Below are 18,235 nucleotides of genomic sequence, written 5' to 3' on the forward strand. Positions count from 1 at the left end.
TAATTAAACCCTAACCATAATCAAACCACAACTTTACCAAACCTTAATCATAATCAAACCCTAACACTAATCCTAATCATAATCAAACTCTAATCTAACCACAATTAAAACCTAGAATTAAACCCTACCTCTAACCATAATCAAACCTTACCTCCAACTTGAACCCTAATCCAACAATAATTAAACCCTACCTCTAACTTGAACCCTAATCTAATCATAATCAAACCTTAACCATAATTGAAAATTTGAAACCTACCTCTAACTTGAACCCTAATCTAGCCATAATTAAACCCTACCTCTAACTTGAACCTTAATCTAATCTTAATGTCTTCCATATTGCACCGCGACTGCTACTATCTTATATATATACATAAAATACGCCGAAAGAAGTCCTCGAAATACCTACAAAAAAATATGCCAAAAAAAAGATACCTCTTGATGTATTTTAAAATAATATATATATATATATATATATATATAAACCAAAAATACCACTATCCATTATAAAATACACATACCAAGGGGAATATCAACTTAAAAATTACCTTTAGCTTTGCTCTTCTTAGGGGAAAAAACTATGCTCTTCTTAGGGGTAAAAACTATGCATACGGAGGTTGGGGGGGTCCCACAATAATAAGAGCCCATAGGATTGGACACTCGGTATGGCAAAGCCAATCACATATTCTTTGCTCGACCACCCCTAAACAAATGAAAAGATTGTTAATTTCGTCTCGGCCCTAACGACCAAGGAGGGGACGACAAATTCTCGTCTTAAACATCGACGCTTTTGTTTTGTCAATTCAGTGAAATCAACGCCCCACAACTCTCCACGTGTTTTGCCCTTTCACTAATTCACAACCTACTTTCTTAATCATTGCCTTTTCCGTATTTTAATTTATATAGTCCCAATTTTAATAATTAAATTTGACGGCCTTGTGACCGTCATCGGGTATTGTTGGTGGGGCCCAGGAAACGATGGAATTTTCAATCAATTATTATTCTCCGTCTGGCACGGCAGGTGATCTCATGTCCGGTCAAGATTCAGTATGATTGCCGGTCAGAAGGAGCGGTTACCGGTAGAATCTGGAACTCAGTCACAGTCCAATCCATCTTACAGTCAACCTGCCCTACAATGGTGTTAGCTTAACTTAACCTAACTCAAACTGTTCCCTGTTGTTTCTCTCACCGCGGTAAATAAAGCGGCTACCAACCCTTCTTTTTTCTGTTGAGTATTGACATTCAAGGTGCCTTAGTTTTTATCATTAAATATTTTGTTTTTCAATTCATAGTCTATAAATTGGGTATTTAGTAGTGATTGCTGATATACAGACAGCAGCTGAGGTCTTTCCCATTTCATTGTTTTCTTGATTTGCATTGTTGGAGTAAGGAAGGAAGGAAGGATGTCTTACTCTCTGGTGACCGATTTGATCAATTTAGACCTCAGCGATTGCTCCGAGAAGGTTATTGCAGAGTACATATGGTGGGTTTGTATGAATCTACAGCTGTTTGCTGATTTGGGTTTTGTTTCCGGACTTTTGGGTGTAACTTAATGTTGTCCACAATTCGTGGGTTTTCATGTTTTGACTGGATTATGTTTGATGCAGGATCGGCGGATCAGGCATGGATATCCGCAGCAAGGCCAAAGTGAGTTTTCTTCGGTTCTCAGTGTTTCCGTTTTTGGAATTTGCGCAATCTATGTGACCTTTATTGAATCCGTGGTCATGGACAACTGTTCTATTGTGTGTTAGTGTGTTTTCGTGATGCTTGGCCACTCAAGGCCCTATTTTCTGGTTGCGGAATACAATGAGAAGGTTTATTTGCTAGTTCGATGAAGGGAATAAGGAATGGGGATTGGAAGTGAGATCAGTTTTGGCTTGATTTCGTCCGTGTTCTCGAAATCATTAGGTTTAAATTCAGTTAAGCATATATTAGTGAATCCTTGAATGGGTTTTGTGTCATGAAAGCAACCCTTTGGATTGTTTCAGGGCTTGTTTTATGTTCGACACTTATTTAAGGGCAACCGTGTCGCAACCTAGTTTAAGGCTTTGAATGGGATGAGATCATTCTTTATTAGATTAAGTCGGGATTGTACTAGGTGTGTTATGGACTCTGCAGGAGGAAGTCTACAGTGAGACGGCTTTTCTGGGAAGAATGATAGGATAGATAAGGAAAAAGACTGTTAATGCGTACTATTACAAAAATGCAGCAAAGATGGTTGAATGAAGTCTGAAGGGAAATTAATGTGGAAAGACATTTTTTGTTCAGTCTGCAGAAACACATATGTTAAGGACCTTGACAGTGTCATGATAAGTCCATAGTTCAACTGTTGTCTGGTAAAACCTTTAGAATAAGTCTATTTCTGGATCATATAAATACCCTAAGAATTAGTTCATCCGGCTCTGATCTAGTGGCAAGTTGGAGTGCTTGCTGCCTTGATGATCCACTTTCATATAAGTGCTCGTTCCCAGTAATTAGGCATTATTTGCAATCAATCTTTTTCATTAAATTTTTGCCTATGGAGTAAGTAAGGATACATTTATGTAAAAGAAGATTAAGCATCATAGTTTCGTCTGCTTTTTATGTCTTAACATCTGCTTTGTTTTCCATTTTCAGACCTTGCCGGGACCTGTTTCTGATCCAAAGGATCTCCCTCAATGGAATTATGACGGATCCAGTACCGGACAAGCCCCTGGAAAGGATAGTGAGGTCATTTTGTAGTAAGTTCCTCATGCCTATGATTCAAAAGTGATATTTTTCAGCGATCAACCTGTGAGGAAATCTAAGCATGCTCTGTTTTTCTTTGATCTGTTCAGCCCTCAAGCTATCTTCAGAGATCCATTCCGTAGAGGAAAAAATATTTTGGTGAGTGGCTATCCCAATTAAAAAAGCAGTGAAATTGGATTTGGTTTTAGACATTTTTGGGCAGCATTGATTGATGGGGCTGTTTGTGAGTTTCAGGTGATCTGTGATACATACACCCCAGCTGGTGAGCCCATCCCCACCAACAAACGGGCAGCTGCTGCCAAAATCTTTAGCAACCCAATTGTCGCTGCCGAGGAAACATGGTATAGAGCTGGTAGATGTAGAATTTATATTTTTCCACCAAACGAATGATTTGGGTTCCTGTTGCTGAAGATCAATTTTCTGTAATAGGTATGGGATAGAACAAGAATACACGCTTCTGCAGAAGGATGTGAATTGGCCACTGGGGTGGCCTGTGGGTGGTTTCCCTGGTCCCCAGGTACTAACTCAACCCTCAATAAATCTTGCCTTCTCACGAATTCTGTTTCTTAATCTTATCTGATAGTATATCTTAATTCACCTAAATCATATATTAAGATAAGGAAGGGTTTATATTCATGCTGCAGTATTGATTTGCTGATGATTTTTTCTTTTTTTGGTGATTATAAATAGGGGCCCTACTACTGCTCTATTGGGGCTGATAAAGCCTATGGCCGTGATATTGTGGACGCCCACTACAAGGCATGTCTATACGCTGGCATTAACATCAGCGGTATTAATGGAGAGGTCATGCCTGGTCAGGTAATTATAATATTCAATGACTCTTAATGCTATCACATTGAGAAGCAATTGAATGACAGTTTGAATTTAGTGGGGCAATTTTTTTTCCTGGAACAGTGGGAATTCCAAGTTGGTCCGTCTGTTGGAATTTCATCAGGCGATCAAGTGTGGGCAGCTAGATACATTCTTGAGGTAGGATGCCAAAGCCTTTTCAGGAAATACGTGTCATATTGGATGGTTTCTCTTTGCTTCAATTATTATTATTGGGTTCTTTTTCATATTCAAGTGCAACGTTGGGTGCAGAGAGTTGCAGAAGCTGCTGGTGTTGTAGTCTCATTCGACCCCAAACCTATTCAGGTCAGTTTTCATTGTGCTTAAAAAGACAAATTTTAGTCAATGTTTCATTTTCTTTTGATTATATGCATATTATTGGCAATTCCATCAAATTTACAAAATCTTCAAAGATTTGTGAAATTTAACAAGAAGTCAGATTTTGCTTCAGACTACATTGAGAAGAATATTGATTCAATAATTTGGAGCGTTGGTTATGGTTTATTATACTGTATTTATCTCAGTCATGCCAACGTTAAATTCATATGGCCTCCATTCCTTTAGTGCAATTGGACCTGTCACTCAATCAAATCTGACCATTCTTTGGCTTAACTTTCAGGGTGATTGGAACGGTGCTGGTGCTCATACAAATTATAGGTTGGTTCTCATAGCTGCAGAAAAAAGATGTCTTGTTCTAGAAATCATTAATTTTAATAATGAGCTTATTCTCATTCAATTGTCAAATTTGACAGCACAAAATCTATGAGGACCGATGGTGGAATCAATGTGATCAAGAAGGCCATTGAAAAGCTGGGGCTGAAGCACAAGGAGCACATTGCTGCATATGGAGAGGGCAATGAGAGGCGTTTGACTGGCAAACATGAGACAGCAGACATCAACACATTTTCCTGGGTAATTTTTATATGCATGAACATTGATATCAACATGCATTGTGGTATGTACCAAATACAAAAGAATTGTAGCTTGACCACTGTTTGGCTGCATTTTCTCATGATTGCAGGGTGTTGCTAATCGTGGGGCATCTATCCGGGTTGGTCGTGACACGGAACGAGAGGGCAAAGGTTAGGCTTCTTTTGTCATTAGGAACATTAGCATAAAATATGCCATATCTTTTCTTACTGCAATTAATATTGGTTATACCAATAAATATTGCCTTATAAGTTGTCATACCGGTAAGGTTTATGGCAGTTGCAATGGTAAATTTAGCAAACTTCTGCTTCCTATTTGTTGCAGCCAGACTTGATTATTTTGGTAGCGTAGAGAGTAGTATTACAGAACATGAGATACTAAGAGATGCTTTTGGTTTGCAGGTTACTTTGAAGACCGTAGGCCAGCTTCAAACATGGACCCCTATGTTGTTACATCCATGATTGCCGAGACTACCATACTTTGGAAGTCTTAATCAACCTATGGGCCTCATGAACAGAATGTTAGCGGTGCATTGGAGAGATTCCTAAATGTTTGTGGAGAAGATTCTCATTCAAACTTATCTTTTTGGCTTTGAATTTTGGCCATTTCTCCTAGTAGGAACTGTGTAATATTAGAAGTTAGAATCTAGGGTGCATGTTCAGAGTACAGTTTGTGATTAGATCTGCGTTCAGAACACGGTTTGTGATTAGATCTGTGTTCACAGTGGTGAAGTCTTGGTTCACATGTATGAGCTGAGAACCGCTTGCAATAATTTGATGATTTTCCATGCTGTCAAATGGGATAGAATAAAATTGCCGTCAGGTTGTCACTCCAGTTATCACTCCAGCCAAGTATTCATTCAGTTCATTCTCTCAAATGCAGCCTAATAATTTTATAAGGGTATATGAAATTTTATTATAGCTTAAGTGTTTCCCTGAGTGTCTTATGTTCATGTTCTTCTATGCATTTCATGGTTGTCTAAAGGATAAAATAAATTTGCTCTAATAAAAAATTAAGCAATTTAATTTGGTTTATGATTAATTTTTTTGTCCACTATCCTTAACAGCATCCACTGAATTTGGGTATCAAGTATTCATCAATTATTCATGTGTCTTTTGCTTCTCATTAAGTTCCACTTTTTCTCCATTTAACTCTTCATCTTGAGTAGTAGGGTTCTTATTCATGAATTTTCCAGCTTTTTTTTTAAACCAATGAAGAGAATGGCAAACATAATTAATTTACATATTGTTTAGTAATTAATTTTTTTTGACTCGGGTTATAATCAGGTGATTTCAGTTTTTACATTTAGTTTTAGGGGCCTTGGCTGCTGTAAACTGCCTGCAAATGATCACTGCCTGCCTGCTGTGGCTTCATATGGCTGTGAATGTTGATTTGTGATTTTAACATTGTGTATATATTTATTGAGGTCAATGTAGTTCTTGTCAATTTTGTTTAGCTGAATTATGTGCCATGGTAATATGATTAAATATACATTTCTTGAGGTCATAGCTGTCTTCAGTGCAGCTATCAAAGTACAATGAACTTGCACAAATATATATATTTTGATTGTGATGGTTATTTGCAGCTCACAAATATATTTGAAGTACATTGGCTGCTTACAAACGAGTAAAACTCCAATTTGACAGACTAGATGTTAACCTTGATTGGTTTTAAACAACAAAAATGATGTTTATTTATTGAGTATATTTGCTTCTTAAATATAATGTAGAGCTGTTGTGATTATCGCTAACCTGAATTATGTAGCTGCCATCTCAAACTCCTGTGCAAACTTACCATGGCATAACCTGGGTGTAAATATGGTGAAGTGATGTATCAATTTCATAAGTGGATGACAGTCTACTGTGCTGCTGCCAAAGCTCCAGTTCTAAAGATGTACCTTTTCTTTGCATAAGTTAAAACAGTCACCTAATATAGAAAAATCACGTGGGTATCCATACTTCAAATAGACATGCCATCTTGTGCTTTGCTGGTCTTAGTCGAGTAGCCTTTTTTTTCAATAAATTGCCTAAACCTGGTCAATACCGGTAAAATTGGGAAAAAAACTACATTTTTGTTCCCAAAAAACTAAAACAGATGCAATTGTGGAGTTTTCGAAAACATAATTGGGTTTTTTTTCCCTATAAAACCTTTCATTTGTTTTTAAATTTGTTTAGGGCAAAAATAAGGGGCATTGACCTCTACTGTCATGAGGATATTATTTTTATGGAGGTTCAAACTTGCAAGCAGTCGAGTACGGGCATGAAGCCTGCAAGCACATCAGTTCAGCGAGAATTTTCACAAAGTAGTTTTAACCACTCGTTATGGGGGCATGGCCTTATAGACTGAAATTTATTTGGCTAAGAGCCAAAGATTGAGGGGTATCCATTTTGCCAAGTTTGTCTGGGGCAAGATTCTGACCTCATCCCTTACGATGTTGGATTCTTGCAGTCAGCAAGACTTGATCTTTGGTGGGCTCATTTGAAGCCATTCTATTTTACCAGCGGACCAAGGGTCCTATTTGAAGCCATTTGACTTCACAAGCAGACTAAAGGACCATTGACATCTTGAAGATATTTAAATTTCAATATCAAATCAAATTGAAAAAAACTACTTTTTGCTACCTTAAACAAAAACTAAGACATATTCTGGAGTTTTCAAACAGATCAGGGTTTTTTTCCCTATAAATCCTTCCATATTTTTTTTCCAAAATTTGTTTAGGGCAAAGGCATTCACCTACACAGTCTTGAGGCTATTTGAATTTCAACACAGTCTTGAGGCTATTTGAATTTCAATGCTTAATCAATTTTGATTTGTGTAATGAGCCATTGGGTCCATTGTAAATATGCATCTTTAATGACTCTAGAAGTTGATATTTAACTAGAGTTTGAGATTTTCAAGGCAATTGATAACATTGAATCTTTATTTATGTCTTATAATTGATGTTGAGCCTGTTTCTCTTTCTATACAAATCTATTTGACATGAAATAAAATTTGTGGTTTTTTCTTTCTTTTTGTACTTTTTATGAGCATTCCACCGTATTTTGATATATTCTGTTTTTATGTTTTAGAACCATCACATTTAAACCATGAACATTGTGATTCATTACTTAGTGGTGGATATTGTGGTTTTGATATCTTCACATTATGAATATTGTGATCTATTATTTAGTAGTGGATAAGTTGGGAGATATCTTTAATGTTGAACAATGCGACCCATTACTCCCAATGGTGGATATTATGGTTGATATATTTACATTATGAATAAAATGATCTATTATTTAGTAGTGGATAAATTGATAGATATCTTTAATGTTAAATAAATCTTAATTTAGAGTCCTTTTTATTCAATTGAAAGTTTATTCATGGTTAATTGTGTTATACAAGTAATATTTTAAGCATTAAATAAATTATGTATGCACAATTTTGTAAGCCATTTTCTCTCTTAAATATATATCCATATATGTTGACAACTAGAGTTTTAACTACCCAACAATTGAATTAGAGGCATGAGTGACTATTTGGCACTAGCAACACTTTGGAGGCTCCTCTCTATCCTCACTTGTACTATTTTTTGGGCTAGGGTTGGTATAGTACTAGATGAGGAGGCTCCTACCTAATTAGGATTGCTCTATCCTCCTATCTTTTTCCCTCCTTTAGGATGTGCTTTATAATCCTCAACCTTTTTCTTAGCCAACCAAATTGGTGTTCTTTTCAGAACAATGGCAAGACTCCAAACCCAAGAAGTTGAAGAAACACTATAGGTCAACTATTTCATTAAGATAACATTTTAGGCCAAAGGGACTTTATGAAATAGTAGGTCAACTATTGCAAATGCCAATGAGAATGAACTTATCTTCTCCATACTTACGTAGCTTATGGGGAATTCCATCATATCCTCATACTTCGATGTAGGTGAAAATCTAAAACTGAATGAAATGACTTCCATATTTGTTTACCAATTGAATAGCCTTAGGAGAAATCCTTTGGCCCAAGTCTTTTTGTAGCTCCCTGACTAATCTCATGGTGAATACATCATTCACCCTCTTGAATTGTGATAGCTCCTCTCTAGTTGAAGGTCAAGATAGTAGTTATATATTTGAACCTAATCATCAAAAACTTCCACAACTTGAAGTCTTGGCCATGGTTTATTACATGCTAGGGCATAAAAGAGATAAGAAGACATATAGAAGAACTTGTTGAAAGAAAATTGAGAAATCATGTAGTGTAATTTGTCATTGATGAGGGTGGTCCAATCCAAATATTGTTGTCTAGTGTAAATGATCTACAAGAAGAAGAATATCCACTCCTCAAATTTATGAGCATTCACATTGCCCTTCAGTTTGTGCAACAATACCATGATATATGAAATCTCATCCTTGAAGTGCGAGTTGTGTAAATTCGTAGGCAATTGAGATTTACATCTCTTGGGAACACCAAACATATAGAAGAACTTGTTGAAAGAAAATTGAGAAACCATGTAGTGTAATTTGTCATTGATGAGGGTGGTCCAATCCAAATATTGTTGTCTAGAGTAAATGATCTACAAGAAGAAGAATATCCACTCCTCAAATTCATGGGCATTCACATTGCCCTTCAATTTGTGCAACAATACTATGATATATGAAATTTCATCCTTGAAGTGTGAGTTGTGTAAATTCTTAGGCAATTGAGATTTCCATCTCTTGGGAACACTAGACAATTCTCTTGTAATGATGTTCTTATAGTGCCTTATCTTTGTACTAAATTGACCCTATTATGTAGAAAAGTCAAAGTCTACATAGACTTCTCTCTTAGGCAATCTAAAACAACCACTAATAGTTTCTCTATCTTGTTGGCATTATACACTCATATGAGAATAGTTGATGTTGTCATTGGTGGCAACCAATTGGTAACATGGTTCATAGGTTACACTGTCAATCGACATCATCTATCGACACCGACCGGCACAACAAGGTTATTCTCACCAACATCCTTTCTACACCGACAAAAGATCTTACCGGCACTCCCAACCGACATGGAAATTATATTGTTTTGTATTGTAATATTATTTGTATAGCCGACATGATGTATTGTAAAGGCTCATATATGTATGAGATCTTATAGGTCATTTTGTAAGTAAGTAAGCGAAGTAAGGAATGTAATTAGGTAATGAATGCAAGCGGTATATGAGAGCGAATAACTTTATATGCATTATGATGTAATTATTTTATGAGTGAATAAGAGAAGAGCAGAGCGAAGCAAGGTTTATGGCAGAGGTATCTGATAGAGCTTAAACCGGTACTGAATCCAGCATTGCAGATGCTATTTTAGTAGTACATTGTTATTGGATTTAATCATCCAATTTTGTAGTCAATGGGACTCCTTGTTGTGATTGAGCAGTGAGCTCTACGTTGTTGGCCTTCTTGCATGTGCAGGCCCTTATTGTATAAGTAATATTTATTCATATTGGCTAGTGAGTAAATATTGTGGGTCACAAATCCCACTGAGGTTTTTCCCCTACCGGGGTTCCTCGCCAAAAATATCTGTGTTATGGTGTGCATTGATGGTTATACTGTTATTTTTCTTTATTGCATTATTACTTGTTTACCGGTATATTAATTTGGGTTATAAAGTTGCAAACAAGTTTAAATCTTTTGTTAACCGGTTAGACACTGATTCACCCCCCCCTCTCAGTGTATTTGGGACTGTTCAAGTATCTAACATATCTAAGGTAATAAGAAAATTATTGTCATTTGTCCCAACTTCCCTGGTGTTTATATTGTAGTGGTTTATGCATTCGAGGACAGTCTATGCATTGCACAACCATAGGGAAGATGATTGCTTCAATAAACCACTTTCAACTAGCCTCTGGGTAATTGGTGTTCTATTCAACCTATTTATTCTCTTCCAAAAATATCCTAAGTTTATGTGCTCTAATCTAGTGTCATAAATCTCAAACAACACGTTGATTAGACCAGACAAGTGCTCATATCCAAGATACTTGTTCATTTTTACTAAAGTCTAGCTCAGATTCAAATTCCTAGATTTTAGCAAAATTTTGTCAAAGTGACAACTAGATAATTTGGTTTTTTCTTATGAGAATTGTTTGAAAATTCTCAAAGCAAGTGAACAAAGTGTTTACAAGATGCTAAGCCTATGAAATTACTCGTTTATAGATTCTAAGAAATCCACCGAGTCACATTTTACCTTTATTGTTATCAATCTTTAAGTCACAATCATGCTCCTATGTGCTCCCAAAACCATCAACTCTCTTTTGCAATTGCTTAGAATGATTCAATTTGGACACTTTTTCTTTTATTATACCATGGCAATTAATCCATCTACTTAGCTTTGCTAGCAACAAATGTTGGGTAGGTGGCTTGCATTGGTGCCATCTTTTCAAAAATGGCCTTTTGGAACAAAGAGACAAAACTTGGGTAGGTTTTCAAAACCTTATCAAAGTTCGACAAAGGTTTCAAAACCTCATTTGTTCTTTGCTTTGTTTTCTTCCTTTGCCTCTTCTCTTCTTTGTTTCTTTTCCTTAATCTTTTGGGAGCTTTTGAAATCTTGAGATGAAAAAGAAGTTGCAAGTTGTGTGTCAGACACTAACAAGGTAATAAAAACCTTGTCGACTTCTGAAAGAGTTCTTGAAATTCACAACTTCTTAAAGTCTTAATAACTTTTCTTTCTTGCTTCTTTGTTCAAAGATTTTGAATATCTCAATTCAGTGTTAGAGCCCGATAAAAGTTGTGAGAACCTTGTCAGCTCTTGATAATGATTCAAAACCAAAAGAAGAAGCTACTCCTTGAAGAAGACTTAAAATTATTTTGAAAAATTTATCCTTGAACATAACCTTTTTGGAAGAGCACAAGGTTTTTAAAGCCTTAACGACTCCAAAAAGGGTTGCGAGAACCAACTTTACGACCGACACTAAAAGACTTAAACACTTTGAAGACTTTTGATGATCATTGATAAGACAAAGGCTTTGTCAAGGCCAAGGTAGGTTGTTAGATTTGAACTCTATCAGGGCATGATGATGGTTTCAAAATTGACTCAAAAGACTATTTTAAAGTGAAATGACTAGGTGATGGAGGATTTTAAAGGGGCTTAATGAAATTATGACAACATGGGAAGACTATGAAGATCCCTACAACTTAGACTTTGTCATTTAATGGGTAAAATAAGAATTTTTTAAATTAAAAAAATCAAGGTGGGTGGAGGTAGGGGTGGGGGTGGGGGTGTATATTACATACTTAGACTTGGTTTTCCCTTGTCATTGGTTCCAAGCAAATGGATATGCAAAATTTTCAATCCAATGGATCAAATCCCAAACAATTCAAAATAAGTCCATCCAATACAAGAAATACCAATCAATGCCGATCTTTCCAACAAATTTGCTTCACTCATCAATAACATCCATTATCCTTAATCTTATTGAAATCCAAAATTTTTTCCACTCAATCAATCATTAGGATATATCATATCCAATCCTTTCAGGAATATTATTTCCACATTAATAATGCTATTATTATTAGTCAATTATCAATTTTTAGCTTGATCAAGGGTAAAACCTTATTTGTCTTTGTATCATTTTTGCATACTTTCTTGCTTTCTTATTTGTGTTATCATTTTGGTTGCATCTAATGGTCCTTACAACATATTGCCACAATAACATCATGGTATTCTATATTATGGCATCAGAAAACATATGATTTCTTGTAAATTTTTAATTTGAATTGTCCTTTATACACCAGACACATCATGACCATGATTTTTATACCATGGTGCATAATGTTGAGTGCTACATGAAACATCAAGTTGCTCAACTAACTAGCATAACTATCTCCCCCATCCATTCACATACCCCTCCCCTCCACCTCTCAACTGATCTTCTCATCCTTTCATCTATTGTATGTGTTATCCTCCAATCCTTTCTTCCATAAAAAACGTGCCCTTCTACCACTATCTTTAATAGCATCTATTTCATATGTCTTGAGAGTACAATCATATTTGTCAAACCCACCTATCCTCTTGAGGGGGCATTCCTACCTCATTCATATGTGTCACTTCCTTCCTCCCAAGATTGGGGTATCCTGCCACTATTTATTTCTCTTCTAAAAGCATTATTTTCTTACAATATTGTTGCTTTTCTTATTCATAATACCATCTCAAAAAGAGGCACAATGTAGAACCTAAAATTGCCTCTTAACACTTTTGCTAGCACCATATCATAAAAATGCACATTTTAATCCACATATATACCCTTCCAAAATTAATTAAACAAAAATAATTATTTAATTATCCCTTCCAATCATTCTCTTAGAATTAACTAAGTTCATTCTAATTTTTATATAGTTAATTGATCATTATAGTATTTTCCTCTAAAGTCCAACCTCAGTTAATAAATTCAACATTTATTCAGATTTCATATCTAATCTTCTAAAAACTAAATGATACAAACTATTTATTTAAATTCCAAATTCCTCAAATCATTAGTTAAGGAAACCAATTAGTTAACTAATTTAGCCACTTCTATAATATGAAGCATCATTAGCCAAGTCAACCTTGTATGTCTCTAGGTTGTAAATGGATCCATACATGTACATGGATCCATGCTTCAGAAATCTCCATAAAGTCCTCTCATCAAATCTTGTCCATCCATTCAATCTAGAAAATCATATATCTTTTAGAAAACTCAAAAACAGTTTTCTAAAAAAAGAACTTTTTGGATTTTCAAAAGAGTTATTTTTTATCCTCACCCCATATTTCTCCATGATGATCTTTGGAACATCCAAATTCCTTGAATCAACATACCAATTACAAGGTGCCATTTGGGGGCTTTTGATGGCTCCAACCCTCTCAACCAATCTCTCCATTTTTCTACCCAATCGATCCTTTCTCTTCATCTCCCATCCCTCAAATCTATAAATAATTCATAATACAAGTTATTTTGATAAGGAATAAGAATTTAGTTCTGCTATCAATTTTAGTACTTTACATACTCTCTCAATCTCACATCAATTCATCTTGAGAAAATCCACACTTTATGTATAATAAGAAACTTGTTATATAATTTTTCATCGTTTACGTGCATGCTTCTTAGCTCAATTAGATGTTTACAATTATAGAATAGGGTTTGAATTGATAGTTTGAATCCTCTTATTTGTTTTCTATGTTTACCTATCCACAATATTTTTTGATCTAGATATTATTAGGTTTATTAAAAAATAGATTTGATATTTTTGCATCAATGTTTTCAAGGTTTGATTAATACCAACCTTTACTAAGTATAACAACTAAATTTAAAATTTATCAAATTGCATTTCTTAAGTTTAAAACATGTGCATATTTTAAACTTTGAGATATTTAAAATTGATCCTACAATATATCCAATTCAAATGATGAAGAGGAATATATATGTTATCAATAATAATTGACCCAATTTATTTATAATGATTAAGTCATCTAAGTATGACATAGTTATAATGTTTTGAGTAAAAGATTGAATCAATACACAAAAAGAAAAAATGATGATCTATTCATATTCATTATGAGAATAACATTAAAGGCATGAGAATGCCACAAAGACAAGTAGGTATTAATTTTCATTAATTTTAAGTAGTAAATAGTCATCCTACTAAGTATATGATTAGAGATCCATACAAAAATTTCTTTGTAACGAGTGAGTTATCTTTTTCAAGCTTGTTTCTCATATAGTTTATTAGGAAAACAACCATACACTAAAAGTAGATGCATTCTACTTAATAATTTTAGAGGATTTTGTCAAAATATGAAGTTTGCAATAATGCTAAATGCATGCTAAAGCAACCATTTTTGGTGTGCTTGAAGTATATAATAGGATCATTCTTTTTCACCCTAAGATAGATGTGAGTATACAATAAACAAAAGGGAAAAAAGTAAATTATGAATTTTAAATGTAAGAAGCAATATAAGCATTATCAAAGCAAAAATTTAAGTACTTGTGTCTTTATTGAAATTATTCTAAACCAAGTCATTGTCACTATGCTTTTTGATGAGAAAACATAGTTTAGTTACAATATTACCTTACAACAAATCAAGCTTTCCAACCAATATATTGTGATGTTTAAACAACTACAATGCTTCTTTTTAATCAATGACCAAATCAAGAATCACTAAATAGTAAAAGGGGTTATAATTGTATGAAACTTGAGTGCTCATCACACTACTATATTAGATATAGAGGGCACAAGGTGATCATAATGCTTTTACTTAAGTATACCATCATTGCCTAAAACTCTAAATTCTAGGTTTAATCTATAAAGAAATATATATTACAAGAATTTATTCATAGAAGTATGCCAGTCAATTTGATAGGGCAAATTGAAAGTACACATCAATAAAAATCACGCCTTTAAATAATTGAATGTGTATACTAAATACAATGATAGTTTATCTTATATAGAGAGAGAGATAAATTTAAAAAAGAAATGGTTTTGATTCAATTACCTATTTCTCAATTATTTCACTATTATGAATGAGGCTATAGAATAAAATGATGAAATAATTATTTGATTGATTTAGAAGATTTTTTATTCTATAAAAAATACTTTACCTTAATCTATTCTATGAGATTTGAGAATGATAGTCAACTTCTAGGTTCTATTTTTTTAATTTTTAATTCTCTTTTTATATAATTACAATTTTCTACCCACATGAATTGCTAAAATTAACTTATTTAGGATTAGTTAGATTGGCCCTCTACCATCACCATAGATTGGGATTGGGATATCCATAAGATTTATGTCACGATTTATATCAACTCAACAAAGTTTTCAAATACCCAAAGTTCTACATTTTTAAATAACAATATATTCCCCATTTTAATAGAAAATATTATATAATCAAATAATATAATTTCACATAAAATATTGAAATATTTTCATGAGATATTTATCTTGTTGAACACTAAAAGAAAATACTAAATATAACTTCAGTATCTATGTAAAAGAGAAAATTTCACTTTAGAAGATAGAAAATCTTATCCAATGAGATGACGAATTGATTTGTAAATTAATGATTATGTGATGCTGTAAAAATTAAAAAAGTATATACAAGAGAGTTTATTTTTGGTGAGTGGGTACTTAAAATGGTCCCATTGATTAGAGTATTTTCATTATCTATCACCCAAATTTGAATGTGCAAGCAACAATAATTACTTCAACGATTCCACTTCAAAATATGCTCTATTTTAGAATTAGCAATCAATAGCTCAACAAGTCCTTCATAGGGATATTGGAAGATTTGTATTAAGTTTTTGTTTTTCTCATACTCACCACTTTACTAGGGTATGACTATGACCATCTTGTGTATAGTATGAAGGACATGTGAAACATGGTGCCAAGGTGCTTTTGCACTTATTTGTTTGAACATGAGCCCACTAATGTATGAGTTTTTAAATAATTCACTAAAATCAGGTATTCGTGGAGTGTTAAAGATAAAATGGTATTATTGTTAGTGGAAAATTTCATAAATGAGGAAACTGACAATAATGTTTGTATAAAAAAACATAGGGTTCTCCTCATGTTTTAATTATAATGTATAAAATCTTTTATGCTATCTTGTGTCTTATACATATTAATATATATATACAATATATATGCATGATTGTCTATATATAAGATGATTTAATGGATTAATGCTAAAGTCGTAACATTTCACATTATAATCTTTTGACTATTAAATTAATTAATCAATAAATTATTTATTTATAAAATATACCTTATAAATTTATTTCATATATCTACATATAATATAAGGTTAAATCTTATGAGTTAGATGTTGTTTATGATCTATGACCCCTAATAAATATTATACTCTTAACACTTTTCCCATGTGGCTTAAATATAACAACTTCTTCTTCAAGGTTATATTTTTGATTTAGTTCCTATCTAACTAACACAAGTGACCTTCTTGGCCCCTAAGGTGAGTCCATATTTCTCCTATACAAAATCACTTTATAGAGTACTTTATCAAATAGAGGAGGCATTGGAGGTGGTAAGAGGTTCATTTAATGAAGCCACATGTTTTTCTCATTCTTTATGTCCTTGATCACTTAAAAATTCTCACTCTAATTCTAACCTTTTTTGTAATTATGATTTTTAAGAAGAATATTTTTTTAGTAAGTGAACTTACAACAACATAAACGAAGCAACTTGACTTTGATACCAAATGTAAAAGGCTTAAAATATGAATATTTTTTGAAATTATATGAAAGTGTTGCCAAGAATTAGGTCCTACGTAAACATCTACGCCCTCTCTATTTTAGTTGTAACTATCATTTAAAGCTAAGATATGTTCCTTAAATAAGTATTCATCTACATGTTTCCCTCAATTTAAGATTCAAATTATTACCTTGGAAATTTTCTCTTAAGACTTAAATGCTCCTTGAAATCATGGCATATCTCAACACTATGAAGCACAAGGGAGCTAGTTGTGTTTCATAGTGATAAAACAACCATGCAATTACCTCATCATTGGTATATTAATAATATATGCCTGGTCAAATTCAATATTGATGGTTCATAACATCTAATCATGTCACACAATATTAGAACCATGTAAGTCCATCACATGGTTTCTCAATGAAAAGACTCATGAAATATATCTAAGGCCCATTCATTCATACAACCTAGTTGCATTTATTTGTACCTTCTAATACATTTTGACACTCAGTTACTAGATGGACTAATATGTTGATATGAGATTACACATGGATGCTGGATCATTGCTTTCTTACATATGGTCCTAGTGATATTGATTATTACTTTATGTATGCATGCCATTAGATAGTTGATATTTTCTTACACACACACACACACACACACACACACACACATTTTTAAAGTTAGATTAAATAATTATGATTATAAGATGGGATTATCCCTAACTTATATATTAGCCACTTAAATGAGGAATAAACGAGATCAAAATTTAAATGTGATCAAAATAGATTCAAGAATCAAAATGTTAAATAAGAATCAGATAACTTGATTTTTTATGATCAATAAATGTGGGCATAGGGGCATTATACCCTTTTATATCAATAAAAAATAATACAATCCATGCCCAAACATTAATATTAGGGATAACTTCTTCAACAACATTTTCCAAAAAAAAGTGCGCACATCAATTATAACATAAATAAAACACCCCTATAGATTGCAACTTAGTGAAAAAAAATCTTACCCCATCAATAGTAGCTGGAAACAAAGATGGAAAACAAAAAAAATATAGTCTAAGAAGAACACAAAGAGATTGTCAATATACATAATAATTCCATACAAAATAAATCCAATTTTTATTTTTGTGAAGGAAAATATACAATAAAAAATTGTTGATCCAAAACAAACATGCAACATAGGCAAGGGTAATTTCTATCGATACAACTCTCAATTTCAAACACTTCCTAATGGACCCTATGGACATCTCTTGTATAAATTTATAATGGTTAAAAATTTGAATAACCAAATATGCAAATGATCAACTGGATTAACCAATACAATGAATATAGGCCTGCATATATAAGCAAGGCCAAATGGATATGTGAGCACACAATCATGACATGTGGCTCAATGGGAAACAAGGGTAGGTAAGAAAAAGTAGGGATAGGTAGGATAAATAATATAATATTCCACAAGAGGTGGATCACCCATCGAATGTGGAATGTAACAGCAAGATAAGACCACAAAACGTGGAATTTCTCCTACAAGCA

At 33.5% G+C, this 18,235-nt stretch overlaps 1 protein-coding gene across 1 annotated transcript; it reads left to right on the plus strand.

Annotated features, from left to right (window-relative positions):
- Window positions 1-1,213: 1,213 nt before the first annotated feature.
- On the plus strand, window positions 1,214-5,435 carry LOC131059861 (glutamine synthetase nodule isozyme). The gene is made up of 13 exons (XM_057992920.2): window positions 1,214-1,480; window positions 1,605-1,644; window positions 2,614-2,717; window positions 2,814-2,862; window positions 2,959-3,065; window positions 3,154-3,241; window positions 3,415-3,543; window positions 3,640-3,714; window positions 3,826-3,879; window positions 4,193-4,230; window positions 4,326-4,485; window positions 4,595-4,655; window positions 4,905-5,435. The coding sequence occupies exons 1-13, from the start codon at window positions 1,401-1,403 to the stop codon at window positions 4,994-4,996; spliced, it is 1,077 nt and encodes a 358-aa protein (XP_057848903.1). The 5' UTR covers window positions 1,214-1,400; the 3' UTR covers window positions 4,997-5,435.
- The last annotated feature ends 12,800 nt before the right edge of the window (window positions 5,436-18,235 follow it).

This window comes from Cryptomeria japonica, chromosome 10, assembly GCF_030272615.1.
Source record: "Cryptomeria japonica chromosome 10, Sugi_1.0, whole genome shotgun sequence".
Classification (NCBI taxonomy): Eukaryota; Viridiplantae; Streptophyta; class Pinopsida; order Cupressales; family Cupressaceae; genus Cryptomeria; species Cryptomeria japonica.

What these genes read in the sequence shown, in the direction of transcription:
- LOC131059861 (XM_057992920.2), top strand. Translation starts at nt 1,401, where the DNA reads ATGTCTTACTCTCTGGTGACCGATTTGATCAATTTAGACCTCAGCGAT. An exon ending in GATAGTGAGGTCATTTTGTA is followed by an intron (nt 2,718 to 2,813) that starts GTAAGTTCCTCA and finishes TGATCTGTTCAG; the next exon opens with CCCTCAAGCTATCTTCAGAG. An exon ending in TCGACCCCAAACCTATTCAG is followed by an intron (nt 3,880 to 4,192) that starts GTCAGTTTTCAT and finishes CTTAACTTTCAG; the next exon opens with GGTGATTGGAACGGTGCTGG.